We start from the raw sequence: 18,779 nt of genomic DNA on the forward strand, positions 1-18,779 counted from the left end.
TGTGTGTGTGCGCGCGTAGGGTGGGGGTGCTTTTCTGAAGAGATGCTGAGTGAGCAACTGAGCGATTAAGAGAGAGGCAGGCAATCTTTCTCCCAGGCAACACTCCTTTTAAATGCCTGCTGCATCCACATTAACGCTTACAGGTGGAGCAGCTGTGCACCACGAGGGGAAGAACGAGGAACAATAATTAGAGTTACCTCCACAAACTAGGACACTCAAGTTTCTTACACATTAATGCAGTTATGACACCCTTAAAGGAACACTTCACCTGCAAAATGACCACTTGTCAATCAGTTAGTCATGCTGTGTTACCTTGAATTCTTGAAGAAAACCTTTTCTTGCCGTGGAAAACAGCAAACATATACTGATTGATTGGGGACCAGGTTTAACAACAGCAAAACTACATGAAAACATCTGTTCACAAACGCTTACACAACTGCAGTATAATCCAAATCTCATTTATCCAGTCGTATGCTAAAACCTTACCATTTAAAACTGAACTGAAAGTAAAAAACTTATCTATGCTCTCTTCAAAGCCAGACTCCAATCGTTTTTTTTTTTTTTATTGAAAAATGCATGTGTTTGAGAATTACTAAGCATTCGACTGAATAAATGAGACTTGGATGTGAAGAAGTTTGCAAATGGATGTTTTGAAATAAATGTGCTCTTGTTAAACCTGGTCCCCAACCAGTCTGTAGCCCCTTTTACACTGCTCCTTCAAGGCGGGAATTTCACATCGTTATTCTGCCTCGCCATTTTGTATAAAAGGTACGATCGTGGAACTGGGGGCAGAGTTGTCTCACCTTGAGGCCAACAGCAGAGGTATTAACAGCGCTGACATGACATCAGCATAAAAGGGACAGCTGGCAGGACAGGATTATGGGCAGGATGGGTGTGCCGCTGTGGCACATTTAAAAAGCAGCTGAAAGCAGTTAGCGGCTAACTCAAGGACGAAGAACAGAGGCTGAAAATGTTCACAAATTGAAAAACAATGAGCTCCTTATCCTCCGAGCAGAGGACAAGATCAGCCACCACATAACAGGGACAGTAAATAATTGTCAGTGCCATATTTTGCCATTGTTATAGTTCATAAAGCGCTGTTAACATGTATGTTGTATGTCACACTAGAGCACTAGAGGCAGACACTGTTGTGTTACACATCACACCTGCCAGGCCTCTTTTGCTTCTTCTTCTTATGCTGTCGAAAATCACACACTGGCACAGCATGATGTCACCCTTGTTTGATTCTTTGTAAAAAGCAAAGGCGGCATAAGGGAGGGACTTTGTAGCAGCAATCTCTGTGTAGAAAAGGGCTAATAAATCAATATGTACAATCTTACAGTATCCTACACACACTAGACCTTTTGTTACGGCATCAACACCACCACAGGGGACAGCAATGGAATTAAGACCAAGGACTTTGTTGTTACTTTTTTGACGAGGTCTGATATTTTTTTTATAATATATTTGACTGTTAAACCACACTGTAAACATAATCTAATACATGTAAAAGCCCTGCATTGAAGAATTTGTGGGAAAAAAAATCAAAAAGGGATCACTATGCAAAGTGACTCCATATTATAATGTTGTATTATTATTTCTGATGTATTTATAGGTACTAAAGCAGAATGAGTGTTGCAGCTGGTGGAGGTGGAGCAAATTATAGGGTTGTAGATTACTCTGTAGCATTGCATCGTGTTTTACAAGCTGATCACGTATTTTGTAAGTAAAATATTTGTATCTACAAAGCAAGCGTTGTAGTTCCCATCAAGGACATTGGGCTCATGTCCTCTGTGCTTTTCTTGCTTTCTGTTCAAATTTCTGTGGGGTGTATTCAAGAAAGAAGTGCTTGAGTAAATGCACTTATTTACTTTCCACTACAAGCGGTGCCTGAACTGTTTATCATCATTTCGCACAGACATAAAAATCTGTTTCAGTGAGCAGGGTGGTCTGTGTGTTCTTCTGTTTACAGAGATGTACCATATGTCACGTGGAAATACCCTATAGCAAGACATTAAACTCCTGCTTGTTGCTGTAATTGAGTTATCGCAGCTGTACATCGGAGTATATACAATGTTGAAAGTGCACAGAAAGAAAGAACCTCTGCACACACCTCAAATCTTACCACACGACTGTGGATATAAAGTTGATTGCTTGATTTTTTTTTTACAAGTCTTCAGTACACCAACGAGCCACCAGGGGGAGAACACAAGCTGCAAAAAAACATGTTACTGAGAATCATTTCTGTAACTGATGATCTTTTTTGACAAGTGAAGTGCAGAGTGCCTTTCGTCTTTTCAATTGGTTCCTTGCTTGTAAAAGTCTATTTCTACATGATGGAAGATTCCCAGATAAAGTAATGACTAGAAGTAATGGGTGGTTTCAAATTTAAAGGCCCAGCATGGCGACGGCTCAGTGGTTGTCATCTCTCAGCAACAAGGTTGTGGGTGTGAATCTCTAGACTTCCTGTTTGGAGTTTCTTCCTGTGTGTTTGTACGCCCAGTCTAAAAACATGCAGATGAGTTGAACTGGAACCTCTAAATTGCCCATTTGTTTTTCCATGACAACTCAACCAAAAGACTCGGCTTCAGGCTTCAGCAGCTGATCTTGAACAGGTCTGAAGAAAAAGGAGGGATGCATGTGTCTAACCATAAGTGTTAAGGCTGCCTGTCCTTCGATCTCTCCTAGCATTGTTGTTGACCATCGATGCTTCTCGCCTCTTTCATTTCATCTCACCTCAACAAAAAATGAGCAGCACTTTAAAAATGCACCTTTTAATTTTCAGAGGTTGCAGGGAATGAATGCGGCGCTTTCTGCCTGTCTGATTCAGACTTTAGATGACCTGCTTGAGTAGCACATTAGCTGTATGCAATTTACCCAGTTTCAAAGGTTCTGTGTTGTATATAGTCTGCAAAAATCCTTTTTGGGTCAATTTTCTGCAGATGAAAGCAACGCGTATAATGGTTTTATTACACCGTACAACCAACCAGGAGAAAGACAACCTGTCTGAAATTACTGCTTCCTGTGAATTTCACGCAGTCAGACTCTGCAAAGTGCCTCAATTATTTGCTTTAGCAGAGATGTTAGGAATATTAAAAGCTTTAAAATGTGATGGAAAATCTGATTGATGAGCTTCATGAAAGACTTCTTGACATGATATGATTCCTTCAATCTGAAATTTTAAAACCACCACAGTAGTTTTTATTTAAAATGTTCACTAAAAATATATTTATTTCTGATGACAGAAGAAGGTTGAGGCTGTCTAGTGATTAAATGAAGCCTGAGAGCAATGAGTGAGAATGAAAAGCTTGAGTGAGATTTCAAATTGAAAATATAGTGTTGAAAGTTACTTTGTACTCCCAGCCCCAACATAAATTTCTACATGCAGTATGTTAATTCCAAAGCATGAAATTGAAACGATCTCAACATGTGCAAGTGAGCGGCGTTAAATAATTAAGCTGCTGGAGACATGCTCCATATTAATCCTGAAAGAGGACATCCAGGTGATAAATTCCTATGCATTTTGGTTGTTTTGTGAGTTTTCTTTATCAAAGCTATGTGTGCGCGCCTGTGAGTTCAAAGAGACAAGGTGTGAAGAGAACTGAGGCAAGCAGATTCATCATGAACTCCTCACGACCTCCCAGCTCTTTGCAAGTCGGTTCTATAGAGAAGCTCCCACCCATTGATATCAGCACTTCATGGCTTAAATAATTCAGCAGAAAATCACGGCGCTACCTGATTCTCTGCAGATACTGTACTCCTGGCATTTGATGATGACGAGAAACAGCAGAGTTGCACATCCACCAGGTAATGTGGAGATTAATTAGGAGGAAAGGCCAAACAAAAAGCAGGTAATGCATGTCATGATTATACTTTGTTTCCCAATTAAACTCTTTGTTAAACAAGTTAGCAGTGTTATACTGATGAGACAAGGTTACAGTGTACAGCTGCACTGCAAAAACCTACAGGAATAAAAAATAAATAGCCCGACATTAAGCTCCTCATTCATATCAGATGCCTTTCTAAACTAATGATGTGTTTTAATGTAATGCATGTTGGAAAAGGCTCAAAGGCATCTGAGGCAGAGCTCCTGAAAAATATTTCACACTATGATCAGCTTTGGGCTTTTTGCTTGCAACGGATAATATTAGCTTCAAAATGATGGGGTTTTTTTTACAGGACGGCATTCAAGTTAAAGACAGTAGAGTAATACACAGTGTCCTCCCTGTACAGCATCACTGTGTCAGAAGTTGTGGGAAAAATGGGTAACATCAATAACCCCCCTTCCCCACCATCTCCACCCGACTATGAGCATGCTTTTAACAGTGTTTCTTCCCTCCCACAACACGCTTCAGAGATCCACTGTCCCCTGGGATGAAACTCATCTTTTGTGGACATGAAACACGAGCTGTGGAGAAAATATCAAAGAGCATATCTGAATCTGAGAGCCGAGAGAGGGGGAAATCACCGGCTTTGTGAGCCAAATGTGAACACGAGTACGCCCCTAATGGACTGCAAGTGACACCGCTGCTTTGGAGCAGGAACACGTTGCCATGCGTGGAGACACTGGTAGGAGCAGATATATGCAGACTAGCTGATGACGGTCCTTGCTGTTGTTTTCCCCCCGTTATTGTATGGAGGGATGGTATATTGATGTAATGTTAGAAAAAAATGCCTCATTTTGAGAAAAGAGCAACTGCATTCTCAAGACTCAACAAAAACTCTTAATAGCATCTGGAAAGAAAACGCCGGAACTACAAATAAAGAAGCACATTGAAGACAAAGTACCAACCAGTGCTTCAAACCTGCATCGATTAAGCTGGAAATAGGGTTTACAAATTAGTTTAGACTGCGTGTTTACTGTCCCATATCTCACCTGTTATTTAGAATGACAAGATTTTAGTTGTTGCACCTTTATACATTTTCCCAGCTTACATTCAGCAGCTGCAATCTGCTGCTATCTTTGGACACACAGCAGGCGTTCAACCTGGATCTTACACCACAGTGTATGCAATATAGAGAAGAGTTACAGTACATTAATATAACATGCAGAGATAATTGTCACTAATTATCATTGCTTTGATCCAGGTCCAGATGCAGATGTTAAAAATCTACAGGTTTTCTATCATAAAAGTAAGTTTAGAGGCAGTTCTTCCTTCAGTTATTTTCAGATCATTATGTAATACAGACAGATGTTCGGGTAAAAATATATGACAGAGCTCAAAAGTCCTCTTATGAAGGATTTAGTGTTCTCAACAGCATTTCAGTCGTCATTCATCAAGCAGAGCTGGCTGAGGTGTCACCTGAGATGCGGCTGAAAGCTCTGCATCAATAGTAAGGGGACCTTTGATCTTAGATCCTGTATACTGTTTCAAAAGACCAGGAATGAATATATATGCACATATTAGCAAATATTCTTTACCCCAAATATCCAAAATAACAATTTCCCAAGCAGTTCTGCAAATCAAACAACTTCGACTTTTATTCAATCCATGTAAGGACATCAGAGATGCATTTTGAAACAAACAAGAACATGGTATTAATCCAGTGCAGTTAAGATATGACTTTTTTTTCAACTGTCAGCTGGTTCATAAATCTTTCACCTCCGTGTGAGATAAGGCCTCAACTGACTCCTCAGACTGTAGTGACTCTCATGACCAGCTCTCGTGTGCTATTGCTGGGTTGGCTGCGGGCCTCCGGCTGCCTGAGATGGCTGAGGAGGTGGAGGATGTTGTAGGGACAGTGTTGGTCTGGCACTGTGCTGCCGCTGTTGGGGTCCACATGTGTTCCCAGTCCTCCCGCAGCCGTCACCATGGTTGTAGAGGTGGAGCCGTCGGCTGTGGAGGCTACCACCATGAGCGAGGAGGTGGAGGTGGACACCCCTACCCCAGTCTGGTAGACCGGGCTGGGCTGAGACAGAGTCCTGTCCACAGTGGCATTCTTCAGGTCATCACTGTCCATAGACTTATCATAGTTCAGGACTTTCCACTGCTGGTTCACGGCCTGCCAGCGGTGGAAGATGCGAAACACAGAAGGTCCCTCGTGGACAATTAGTGCTGTGGAAATCAGAGGATCAATTAGACAATGTCACTGTCTGGCAGTAGTGTTAATGACACCACAAAGTGATATATATCTCTGCAGTGGTGGATTCAGTGTGTTAAAGCCTGCAGGAAGTATTAGCCGAGGGAGCAGCAGAACAAAACAACTCATCTTTAAAGTATCGCACCATAACCCCGAGATAAGATCTTTATTTCTTAGAAAAATTGTAGACGTGGCACAACTTATGACACAGCAGTACTCACCACTTCTGGATTTAGGTTACCAAGAGTGATGCATCTGTTCTCTGCGGTTGTTCGATAACATCTTATCACAGTTTAGAATTGCTTATTGATTCATGTTCATTGAACTCAGTATCTGGAAAATTGAAATCAATCTGTAACAAGAGATGCTTGGACCCTAAGATTGTACAGCTTTTTTTCCATTTTAAAGTCATATAGAGGGAAATTCTTTATGAATGGGATGTTTTTGTAGCCTGCCTAACCTGAGCTGATTGCCTCCTGTACCATCGTCACCACTACGGCCTGTACACACAACTGTTTCATCATACAGCTCACAGATTTTAATGGTAACGTACAACATCGTCCTTTGTTGTAGGAAGTCACCGCTCTCTGCTGTTGCACTCTGATAAAAACGGACGCTTAATAATTCCCAACCTCTCCTGTATTTACAGAGTTTATTGATGAAACCCTGTCTCGCCTCTTCAGCCCTGTTCCTCTCCCACTCCAACTTTGCGGATAAGTGAAAGTCAGGTCTTTGCTCTTTAATGTCCGCCAGGTGACAAGTTAATCTCTGTAAAGTGCAGAGTTAATGACTCCACAGTCAATCCTCGCCACCAAACCGGAGACAATCAATCTCCTCTTCCTCTTATCCCGCTGTCTGCTGCAGTGGCAGTTAGAGTTTTCTTAATGTGAGATGCCATCACACAGTCATCCAAAACACGCGGGCCCTCGGGCTCCAGAGGAGGACGGCAGGCTTAAAGGGGCTGCTGCTAGCTTGGATTTGGACACCCACATGAATCCAGAAGATGGTTGAAAATGTTTCGATGCACCTTTTTATTCTTGTGTTATATCTACGCAAAGTTTGGCTGCAAAAACCGAATGCTCATTGTTCTAAAATTGAATTGATGTTTAGTTTATTGAGTAAGCTTTGACTAAGCATTTTATCTTTAATATAGTAAAAGTAATATATCAAATAGTGCACAAAATATTAATAAAAGTGCCCAAATAATCATGTGTGCAATACAAATGCAAGCCAGTGTAACATGACAAGACTGCACACATTCATATTGATATGAAATAGCAGCATAGATTTGTTATATTGATTGTCAATAGTGTAAATGGTTCCTGCCACGGCTGGCGGGCATGATTATTGACTCTACTGGGAACCCTGACATTATGTTTGCTCAGTCTGTGGAATGCATAATGTACCAAACTGGACAAACTGAATATCATTCTCAGTCTTAAAAAGCACACATTAATCCCAAGAGGAATTATGAGGATCAAATTATATCAAACAAGTAATAAACCCAATGTAAATTCTAGCACCTCACCGATGCAGACGATATCCATAAAGCCGTACATTCCGTAGCAGATCTGGAAAAGCAGGTCTTGTCGCTGCCAGCGGGCTGACGGGCTGAAAGACGACCACACCAGCCAGGAGATGCTCGCCATCAGGAACAGGGAGCCCAAGATGGCTGCTGCTATCTGCACTTTCTCTATCACTGTCAAGGAGATGGCCTGCCACTGCAGGAAGACACAGACCACAGTACAGCTTAGCTCTTTGTATTCCATTCTCATTTCTTTTTTAACTTCAGTGAATACTTGGAAAAACACCGGGGACAAAAAAAGAGAACAAGTGCATTAAGAGTAAGTACCAACAAAGGAAAGATACAATCAGTGGGTACAATCACAGATTTAAAAGCATAACGCAAAAACATTCACACCACAAGTTAATCAGGCAGATAATCAGAAAACTTTTCCTCTAACACAGACGGTGAGTAGGTATATATATCAATGCAAAACATTTTAATTATTTCTATCTTTTGTTTTGTTTAGCATTTGCACATAAAGATCTGGTTACAACAACTAAACTTAAGGGAACGCTACAGCTGAATATGAAGCACAAAATTACAAAGCAGCCTCTCACGCATCAGTGCTGCCTAGAAAAACCTCCAAAAAAAATCCATGTCCACTCACCCGCCTATCTTATTACTGAAGTCTCAAACTGAGAGAGAAGTTACTTCTGCAATCTTTCTATTCCAGAGATCAGAGGGAAAGCCTTGTTTAATTCAAAACTTTCATTTTCAGTACTCGGTTTATGATCAGAGCAAAAACAGAGCTGCAGTTGAGACAGTGTGATTCCTGAAAATGGTGTTTTGTCCCAAATAAATTTTGATATGAAAACCAAAAATGCATCCAAATGAGTCCTGGAGGAGAAGGGCCTGGGGCTCTCTACCCCTATGCTCATAAACCACCAACAATTCTCCTGATGGCAAAACAGACATTTTGTTCTCAGTTTCATCGGACTGTTAACTTGCCAGAAACCTCTATTTCCAAGAACCGACAATAACTTGCTTCTGATCACCACACTGTAAATATTGTCACACACAGTAATAAAATCTCGCCTTCTCATCCAGCTCTCCTCCTTTTTAAACGACCACAGGACCGCTGCCCTTCACACCCACAGCTCACCTGTAATGGGTTCTTGGTGCTGATGGCAATGACCTGATATTTGTAGTAGCAGAGTTCACAGGCCCAGGAGCCTCTCTCGCTGATCCATTTGATGAGGCAGGGATGGTGGGTGCAGCGTACTGACCCACTGCACCGGCATGGGCTCAGGAGCTCCCCCTGTGGGAGACAGTTAATCAATACCAGCAACCCAGGACAAGAGATTTTCATTATTTATTTCCTTTCAATGCATATGTTTCATGTTTTTACTGTCAGTGGATATCATGTCTGGACAGTGTCTGCCCTGATGCATTCTGGGTTAAATTCTCTCAGCAGAAGCATACAGAAAGCAATGAAATGCGAATATCACAACAAGAAAATTGCTGCAATTTTCTGCCTCGTAATACTGGACTCAACCTCAAAAGTGGCCTAAGTAGTGATTTGGGTTTCAGAAGAAATATCTCCCTATAGCAACCATTGATCAGCTGATAGTCCTTTGTTTTGTCATCGCATTTACTCCCTGCAGATAACCCTTTAAACTACAGGTTACACTATACATACATTTATATTTCTTTGCAGTTCTTTGTGGCTGGCTTATTGATTTTCTGAGAGCTTTGTATCCACAGTCAGGCACACACACACACACACACACACACACACACACACACACACACACACACAGCACTGCACATTATAACACTGTCATATTATAGCAGAACACCAGTTCAGGTGTGAAATGAAAGCTTTGCCTCACACCAAGTTGTCAGGCAAAATGCTTGATTACTAATACAGTTGAAATGTGGAGGATTAGTCACCGGAGCTTTTATCAAAGAGCAAACCCCAACAACGCTGCAAAATACAGTGTTAAATGTACACCGTTGCTGCAGCTGTCACATATACATAAATATTCTTTTGTAGATGTAAATATGGTAACTTCAGACTAAATATAAATATAGAAAAAAATACATCATCTTCTCTTTTACTCCTCCTTCCTTCACTTTCTGTCCTCAGTGCCTCCTTTGCTCCCGGAACCTGAGCTTTATAAAAGGTAAAATGTAAAATCTTGTGTCTGACTGTCCTTCATTTGTATTCATAAGTACATTTTGAACAATGTCCAATATTTGGTGCAGTTATTGTGAAAGATACGGTCACTTGTCACACCAGTCATCTGAAATGACATTTCTAAACTCAGTATTTTAGGATGTTAGTACAATTGAAGGCATTTCAGGTCCTCCACATTGGCCTGGTGACAGCTACATGTGATTGATTTCACTGAAAGGAGATTAACTAGTGTGGTTAACCTCTCAGCTGCAGTAGCCTACACCTTAAAGAGGTTTAAGTAGCTGAAAGTAGGGATGGGAATTGAAGAGCGGGTCCAAACTGTCCAATCCATCTGAATCATTTGCCTGCAAGTTTATCAATTTCTTTTATTGATACTGGCATGTTTTTCTAATAGTTGCACATTGCAAACAATGACATTAAACTCAGTTAAATTAAAGGAATGCCATGTTATTCATCTGATATGTAATAGTGCATACTGTGTATGCTCCTTGGCTGGGCCAGATGTGCAATTAAGTCTATACTGCTGCTCGTATTACACTGCATGTGGATTTATATTATTACTGCATTAATATTCTCTTACCCATCGTGTATTTTATGTGTCTCACTGTTGTTGGTTATTGTTTATTGTCTTTTGCTGTTTTATGTGTATTAGCCCAGAAATCACACAATTTCGTTGTACTGCTGTGCAATGACAATAAAGGCATCAGATTGAATTGAATTGAAAATTTGATGCTCTACGTATGAGTTAGTAGAAATTAGAAGATATGCTTTATTGATCCCTGAGGGGAAATTCAATTTTTTTCACTGTTGTCATATACACACAGGCCCGAAACACACACACGTGCACAAACAGGACCTATGCATGCATTAAATGGAGAGATGTCAGAGTGAGGGGGTTGCCCATGGACAGGTGCCCCGAGCAGTTGGGGGTTTGGTGCCTTGCTCAAGGAGGTGAACTGGCAACTCTCCAGCTACCAGTCCATGCTTCACATTTGGTCTGGATGGGGACTTGAAAGAGTGACCCTCCAGTTCCCACCCAAGTCCCTATGGCCTGAGCTACTGCTGCCCAGTGCACATGCACAACACAGCAGATTATTTTCTTTGACTAAGTAAACCTAAATGAAAAGGAGTGCTGTATAAATATTCTCTGATTTTATTAATTTTAAGAACGGAGATAATAAATCAGTTGCATTGACGGAAAACCTGTGTGAACCTACTTTTTTTTCCCCACACGGAAAACTGATCAGGAATAAATAAGGGAATCGATAAAGCAATGAGCAGAACTGATAATGGCATTGGTATCAATAAAATCAATTCCCATCCCTAACTGAAAGCAAAGCAGACCATCACTTCAGCACCCCAAAGGTTGTTGGAGTACAAATCTATTTTTGAGAAGCACTAGATCAGGACAGTGCTGTGATCTACTCCTGAAGAGGTGCTCAGTGGTAAACTTATGATCTCTTGAGCCATGTGAATATTTAGCAAAGCTGAAAAGGAGAATCTCTTTGCTATCAGATAAAAGATTTGAGATTTAGCAGCTTTTAATGTGACCAGTGTGTTTCCAGCTCATCCAGTGGGGTATGACAGGTTTCCAAAAAAAACAAAAAAACAAAACAATCAAAGCATTAGAAACTCATCAGCTAAAGTGATAGATACATAAATCACAGCATTTGGCATCAGCATTTTCACTTAACAGCAATATGTGCCCAGCCATATTCTTAACCAGACATTATTCTCAAACTGGATTCAGCCTGAGGAAAATTTTAGAGATTTATAATCTCTCACCCTGGGCCCCAAACTCATTAAAATATATTACCACTCATGTCTTATTGGATATAGATAATGACCCAAAAGATGTAGGCTTGCTACCCTTTTGAGGTCCTGACCTGTAGTTAAAGAAACTCGGGTCTATAAAATTCAAAGCAGGACTTTCTTGTATAGATGTTTTAATCTTAATGGGACTGAACAAAAAGCCTGTAGTGAATGAAAAAATAAACTCGCCAACCCCTTCTGCTGCAAGAAAGCTCTCCTCCTCGCTAAGATGAGGCATTCAATTTCTAAGCCAAGGCATTGTTAATTCAATATTAAATATCCCCTGTCCCTGTCTGCCGCGAACATGGCACAGAGATTGTGGGAAGAAATGCAAAACGCAGTGAGTTTCCAGATTATTTCTCCACGGCATCATTGTGCTGACATCTCTGACAGACGGAGCGGCACCCTGGTCGAGGAGAAGGGAGGGAAAAGCGGGGAGTTAGAGGAGAAAAGGCCCATCTACAGATGGCCAGGGTGGGAGTGTATTGGCAGGAGCACCAGAACACTTCTGCCGTGTCCAGTGGGACTCAGACCGCTCACTGTGACTGGCCTGATTGCAGCCAAGAGCTGAAACCTAGATCACTCCAGTACAACTGAGGCTGGAGAGAGAGCAAGAGAGACTGATAACAAATGTGGCATTACAGCCCACGCATACAGAAAGTGATAACTAAATGTCCTTTTGTTGATCAAACAGCAATGATCATTCAAAAATTTAAAAAATACACACACAGGAACAATGCATTCAAAAGATAAGTCTGATAGCTCGGGTCGTGTTATTCCATTTCTCTGTGCTGCATTATCCTAAAACTACCTCAGCGCACCTAATTTTCTCCTTATAAAATTGGATCCACTCCCAATGTATATAATGACATGAAACTAAATTAGAGACAGCTATTCACATTTCTTAAGGGTCTGGAATCAATGCAAGTGAACTCCATTAACTCCAGGCGGAGAAATTGTGGTATAATAAACTAGCTCCCATAGAAACTGAATGAAAGCGATTTTTACAATAGCCGATGACATTCAGGCCACAAGCATTTCTCCAGTCCCTGCAACACTGCAGTCATTTGAAAAACAGCTTCATATGCGCATTTTAACCATATTCAACAAGTTAACAGGAAAAGAATTGCTTAAAATATCAAATTAAAGGTCATATAATGTCACATTTATTTACCTGTAACGACTGCTCATAAAACATATGCTGGGGGATGTTCCACTCATTGTTTATTTTACAGGAACCATTAAGCCTACAGTAACACTTAATGGCCCTTTAGAAAAAATTGAATGAAAGGGCATCCACAGCTTATCATTTAAGTTTATGAATTCACAACTCCTGTCTAAAAGCTTCAGCAAGGCCAAAAAATGTCATGCGCTTGTGTAACTTGTTTATATCCCATTCACAACAAATGGCAGAGGAGCCATCCTATGTACATATGATGGAGCACAGAGAGCTTAATGCCTCTGCACTGTGGGGCCATATAGGAAGAATGATGCTAACTTGACCCCTCAAGCCTTCTCATTGTGTCTCAGACAAACACACTGTGCGAGTGCATTATCTGTGTTATGATTTAGGAGGGGGAGACGACATTTTTTCTAAGCAGCAGGGACTCACATATTCTCAACATGCAGCTCAAGTGAGGACAGGGCAGCAGTAGCCCCAAAGGGCACTTCCATGTAATAGCGCATGACAATTCAGGAAAGGATCCCTCACACACAACATGACTTTTCTTTGGCTCTTCATATTACTTTTTGAATATCCATTTTAGGAGTTTGTGCACTACATGACTATTTCCTGAAAACCTCTATGATCTGAAGATAAATCAGAGAAATTGCTTACTCTTTGAGTCTGAAAGCACAAGCTTGAATAAAGCAAACGTTCCATGCAAGCTAGTCAGAGCCCCCTGTAAAGCTTCTCGCCGACCTTTAGCTAAATAGAACTGACAATGGCTTGAAATATGTCTTGAGTTAGCTGTGTATAAAGAAATACATGAATAACCTCAGGTGCGTTGGCTCAGCTGTTCATTATACTGTACATTGTGTGTCTGGGAATGTAAATTAACTCCAACAAAAGTAGTCTGGCTTTGAGGACAGATCAGGATTTTTATATCTTAATACATAACTCCCCTGTCCTTTTATACCCTGAAAGAGTTCTAGGTCTAGGTAATCATTCCTCCCTGCTGAAGATATCCCTTTGTGTGTGAACCTAATGGAAGTCACGGGGGACAAAATCCACAGTTTTACTCTGTGCTAACACCAAGTAGTTATTATCAAAAGTTACAGAAACACCTTAAGATTTTCCTTCACGTCTGAGTTAAGGCTTCCTTAATTCAATGAACATAACACCTTTGGTCTTCTCCATAAGGTTTCCTTAAAATGTTTACTTCATAATTTAAGGTTTCTGCTCCTCTTGGGCTTATACTTACGAAATTCCTAAAAGTTATTGCACAAAAGACCTTAGGTATCACAAGCACAAGTGCAAACAAACGGTCCACATGGAAACTGTAAAATCTCCTTCAATGCAGTAAATGCCTTAATGTTTTTTCTTAACTAAGGAAATGTCCTAATGTCCTTCTATACGCTGAAAAGAGCTCTAGGTCTAGGTAATCATTCCTCCCTGCTGAAGATATCCCTTTGTTGTATGAACTTAATGAAAGTGATGGGGGACAAAAATCCACATTTTCATTCTGTGCTAACATCAAGTAGTTATTATCAAAAGTTACAGGGGCCAGTTGCACCAAACACCTTAAGATTTTCCTTCACGTCCGAGTTAAGGCTTAACACCCTTTTGTCTTCTCTCTAAGGTTTTCTTAAAATATTCACTTCAGAATTTAACGTTTCTGGTCCTTTTGGATTTATACTTAAGAAATCCCTTAAAGTTATTGCATAAAAGACCTTAGGTATCACAAGCACAAGTGCAAACAAATGTCCACATGGAAACTGTAAAATCTCCTTCAATGCAGTAAATGACTTCATGTTTTCCTTAACTAAAAAATGTTTAGGTATGCCCTTTGGCTAAGGGGAAATTAAGCCTTAAATGTCATAGGGGAAAAAAACCTTAAGGTGTTTTGTGCAACTGGCCCCTGGCCTTTAGTGTAAATTCCCTTTTGTGTGTCCTTGCTGAATTGTCAGGAAGGTGTAGTGACAAAAAGAGGGATTTTCAGGCAAAAAAAAAAACCCCTTAAAGATATCCACTTAATTTAGCTTACAGACTTCTGAGGGAATAGCTTTATGGCCAAGATGGAGAAAAGGAATGATAAAGTGACCACAGCTTTCAGTAGGTAGGTGAGTATCGTATTAAGTATTGTATTAAGTACTGTATTAAGACAGATTTGGAAACTAAGATGGAAACTATCTTTAAAAATAGCAGGACTTTGGTTGTGAATCACAAAGGACACCTCAAAGAAAATGGCACCAAAAACACCGACAGAAATTCGATTACACAGACTTATTACATCATTTGGTGTCATATTAAATCAGAGTACAATCATTTTTCAATGGTTGCCACTGTCAGACACTCAAGGCCCTTTTCTAGGGGGATGCTTGAGGAAAGAAATGTCTCTCGCTCCCTTCTTTACTCTGTCTTGAGTATCTCAGCCTTGGGGATGGAAGTGTTTTGGAGGTGGATTGTCAGATCAGATACTGACTGCCTTGGTCTATGTGACATCCTGGAGGCTAAGGGAGAACAGAGGATAACTAATGTCCCCACTGCCTGTATCACACAGTGACACACAGACAGTCCACTCATCTCTCTTTTCAAATGGAGCATCATTCTCCTTGTACCCATTTACACCTCAGCGGATCCATATCTGGACTTCACCCAAACCAACAGCAGAGACGACAGGAAAAGGAAGGCCGGTGATAGATAAGAACTTGCATAATGATAAGACGGCATGAAATCAAGTGCTATTGACTAGCTGCAATGTCTCAAGGAAGCATCGATGAGATGAGTTGGGGGAGGCCATGGGAAACACTGCAAATTTCGAAGCCGATACTTTGTATGTACTGCAGAGTGTGCTGACTATCTGGAGTTTTGGAAAAAAGCAAGGATGAGGCCTTGTCTTGCAATCTCACAACTAGACCCCACGTCAGTAATGATTACAAAGTCTGCGCTCAGAGGTGGAATGATGCACAGAATTGCTGTTGGTGTAATTAGTCGATGAAACATAAGAGAGATTATAGACCATACACAGTGCAATGACCATGAAATGATATAGTAAATCTGCTGCTCGGGTAAAGGAAAAGCAACCATGAACACAAACTGCCAGGTAAAAAGTTATGTTCTACACCTCAGTTATCTTGCTTCACACTTTTTCTAACCTCCCTGCCTCCATTGCCAATTGGTGAGGTGTGACATATTCGTCAACGTGATCTCAAAGGCTCTGTCAAACAGTGTAACTAATGTGTCTGCAAATTGCTAAGTACTTGCTCCTCTGATATAATTCAATATTATTTATTGTGACACACCTTAGCCATCTTCTTTCAGATTTTTGCCTCTCCTGATTGATGTGGTGTGACATTATCATCAATATGGCCCCAAACACAGAGGCACGCAGTGTGAAGGCTCTTCCCTCCTGTTCCGTGCACATTATTATTCTTTTTTTTTTTTTTTTTGCTGTTTCCAGGTGGTGCGTGAGCAGCAGAGTGAGAAGTATTATTTGATTTTTTCACGCATGTAATGCTTCGATATGAATTCACAGTGTTTGGCTATAATGAGTTGTTACTGCAACTCTGTGTATCCTCCACACTTGTCAACCATGGGGACAAGGTCTTTCATTATCCTCCCACTGCTAGCTATAGCTGTCTTTTCAAGCCATGCAAAGGGATGAGTGCAGGATGCAGTGGGATCCCTGCTTAGAGGGCTCTCCAGCTGCGTGGATGCCCTAATAAGATGCTGGGAGTGGGTTTTCTCAGTAGAAAAGAGGCTTGACCAGTGCATTCTCATGTAATACAAAAGCCTGAATGTAGCAGAGGCTCTGACAGGAAGGAGAGGTTTTTGGATTTAAGTGGTCACCTGGTTTGGTCTATAGTTGGAGAATCAGTGGTTGGGGGATTCATTCCAGTTAAATAACACCAACAGATTTCACAAAGAGAACATATGCAAGAGAAATAATCCATGGATCATACATGACATTTCTGGAAAACAAATTTTCCTTGACTTACGTGCTCTGGTCCCTGGAAGCAGATCCTGCACACGGGAGTCCTGAAGCCACTTTCCGTGTAGCTGGTGAGGGAGAACCTCTCCTCCAGTTTGCCCTTTGAGCAGTCATCAGAAGAGCTGCTGCAGCCGCGCAGGGCTGCCGACAGCTCTGCAGCATCAACCCAGCCCGGTCGCTCTCCGCCCGGTGGCCCGGTGGCTCCTGCTGCAGGTGGGGCAACCCGGTCCCCTGCGTGCTGCTGGTGGCTCCGCGTTAACGTGTTGTTGTTGTCGGGGACGGTGACGCCTGTTTCATGGCTTTCCGTGCCTTGGACGCTCATGGGGGTCAGCGGAGGCAGCGGTGTCGGCGGTGCCGGTGGCCCGAGAAGGAGCACCCTCAGGTCACCGAGCAGGACGCAACAGCGGCTCTTCAGCATGCCCTGGCTGCGCAGCATTAGGCTGTATCCGGCCACAAACTCACAGCACCATACAAAGGTGCTGGAAGAAAACAGCATGTACTGTATGTGTCCCCGTCATGAGCAAACACTTCTTCATATGCCGTGGGATGGGATAGTGGGGGTGCGTTTTTTCCTGCGTTTGTTGGGGAGGTTATAAAGCAGCCTTTTAGTTTTCTATGTTGATATTGGTATATTGAAATTCAAAGTCCTTTATTGTCTTCCCACGAGAATGTAAATCCAAAAGGCAAACAAATCCCATCGATGCAAACAAGTGTCTGAAGCCATTAAGTTCAATAAATGGAACAGCTAAAAGAGGAAAATCAAATGTTAGATTGATAGGAATATGAATTCAAGTAATAAGGCTATGGCTCGTTCACTCAGTGTCCACTGTCATTTCATGGCCTTAATGGTCTGCCTGCTCTGTGCAACATAAACTATCTAGACAGGCTTCTCCCTCCAGATTCACGACGAGTGCAGAAACCACGAATCAAATCTGCCTTTGGTACAATGGACTGATACAGACTAACAAAATGTCAGCGCTCATTCTTGAAAATTCAAATATTCCAACAACACCGAAAGACACATTTGGAATCAGCACAGCTCAGATTACTGTCGACGTCTGAGGCTTTTCAAAGCAAATCAAGTCAATCGATGGCGTGCCATGTTAGGAAGCGAAATCTGTCTTACCTGGCGAGCTACCCCGATTTCTCTACGACTCACAGTTTCGGGATTTTTTTTTTCTCATAGAGCTCCTGCCAGACTGCAGGTCGCTGACACGTCTGCGTGAAGCTTACATCCCCAATTATCGAATTTCCATGTCCGAGGAACAAACCGATGGGTTTAAATCCCTCCGTTAAAATCCAACACGATTGTCGGACTGTCCTGCTCTGGGTGAAAGCATCCGTATCCCCGGATTCTCCTGTGATCATTGGCTGCTGAATTTGTGCTGCAGCTTCAGCACCATGATTCCTGGGACAGCTCCCAGACGCCACACGTCACCACCGCACAGTGATGCAAGCAGCCAACTCATTACTATAACTGAGACAAATACAAAGCAAAATGCTTAATTACTACTTTGAGCCAAGACGTCCATCATTATAGAAGAATGCATTAACTTAAAGGTGACATTAATATTTTTTTTTTTTCAAAGGAGGGGGTGTTTACTACCTTTCACCATGCAAACAGAGTGCAGAGAATTAAGTCCTACCCGCTAATTATCAATAATTAAACAATTCAATTATCAGGCAACACATGGCAAACACAAATTATTCATAACAGCTCTGCCAATAGTGTCATTTTGCTCTACACAAATATCAATTAGACTGAAAGTGGCTTAAACCTAAAAAACGACCACGTCTTACAGGGAGTAAAAGGAGGAATTGCAGGCTAGACTCCAATTAGGCACTCAATTCACCACAAAAAGACCATGAAATTATAACATAGATCAAACCAAGTGATGGGGATTGAAACTCTTAAGTAAAAGTGGCAGGGCTGCAGCTAACAGTTATTTTCACTGATTAATCTGATCAATTTCCTGATTAATTATTGGGCCTCTAATTGGAAGAAAATGGTCAATAATGCCCAGCA

General features: G+C 41.4%; 1 protein-coding gene across 1 annotated transcript; it reads right to left on the reverse strand.

Moving 5' to 3' along the window:
* Positions 1-5,458: 5,458 nt before the first annotated feature.
* Positions 5,459-18,184, reverse strand: LOC117249570 (E3 ubiquitin-protein ligase MARCHF4-like). The gene is made up of 5 exons (XM_033615304.2): positions 17,880-18,184; positions 16,761-17,498; positions 8,751-8,906; positions 7,610-7,802; positions 5,459-6,056 (listed from the first exon to the last, which is right to left on the reverse strand). The coding sequence occupies exons 2-5, from the start codon at positions 17,247-17,249 to the stop codon at positions 5,635-5,637; spliced, it is 1,260 nt and encodes a 419-aa protein (XP_033471195.1). The 5' UTR covers positions 17,250-17,498; positions 17,880-18,184; the 3' UTR covers positions 5,459-5,634.
* Between the last annotated feature and the right edge of the window lie 595 nt (positions 18,185-18,779).

This window comes from Epinephelus lanceolatus, chromosome 14 (assembly GCF_041903045.1).
Source record: "Epinephelus lanceolatus isolate andai-2023 chromosome 14, ASM4190304v1, whole genome shotgun sequence".
Classification (NCBI taxonomy): domain Eukaryota; kingdom Metazoa; phylum Chordata; class Actinopteri; order Perciformes; family Serranidae; genus Epinephelus; species Epinephelus lanceolatus.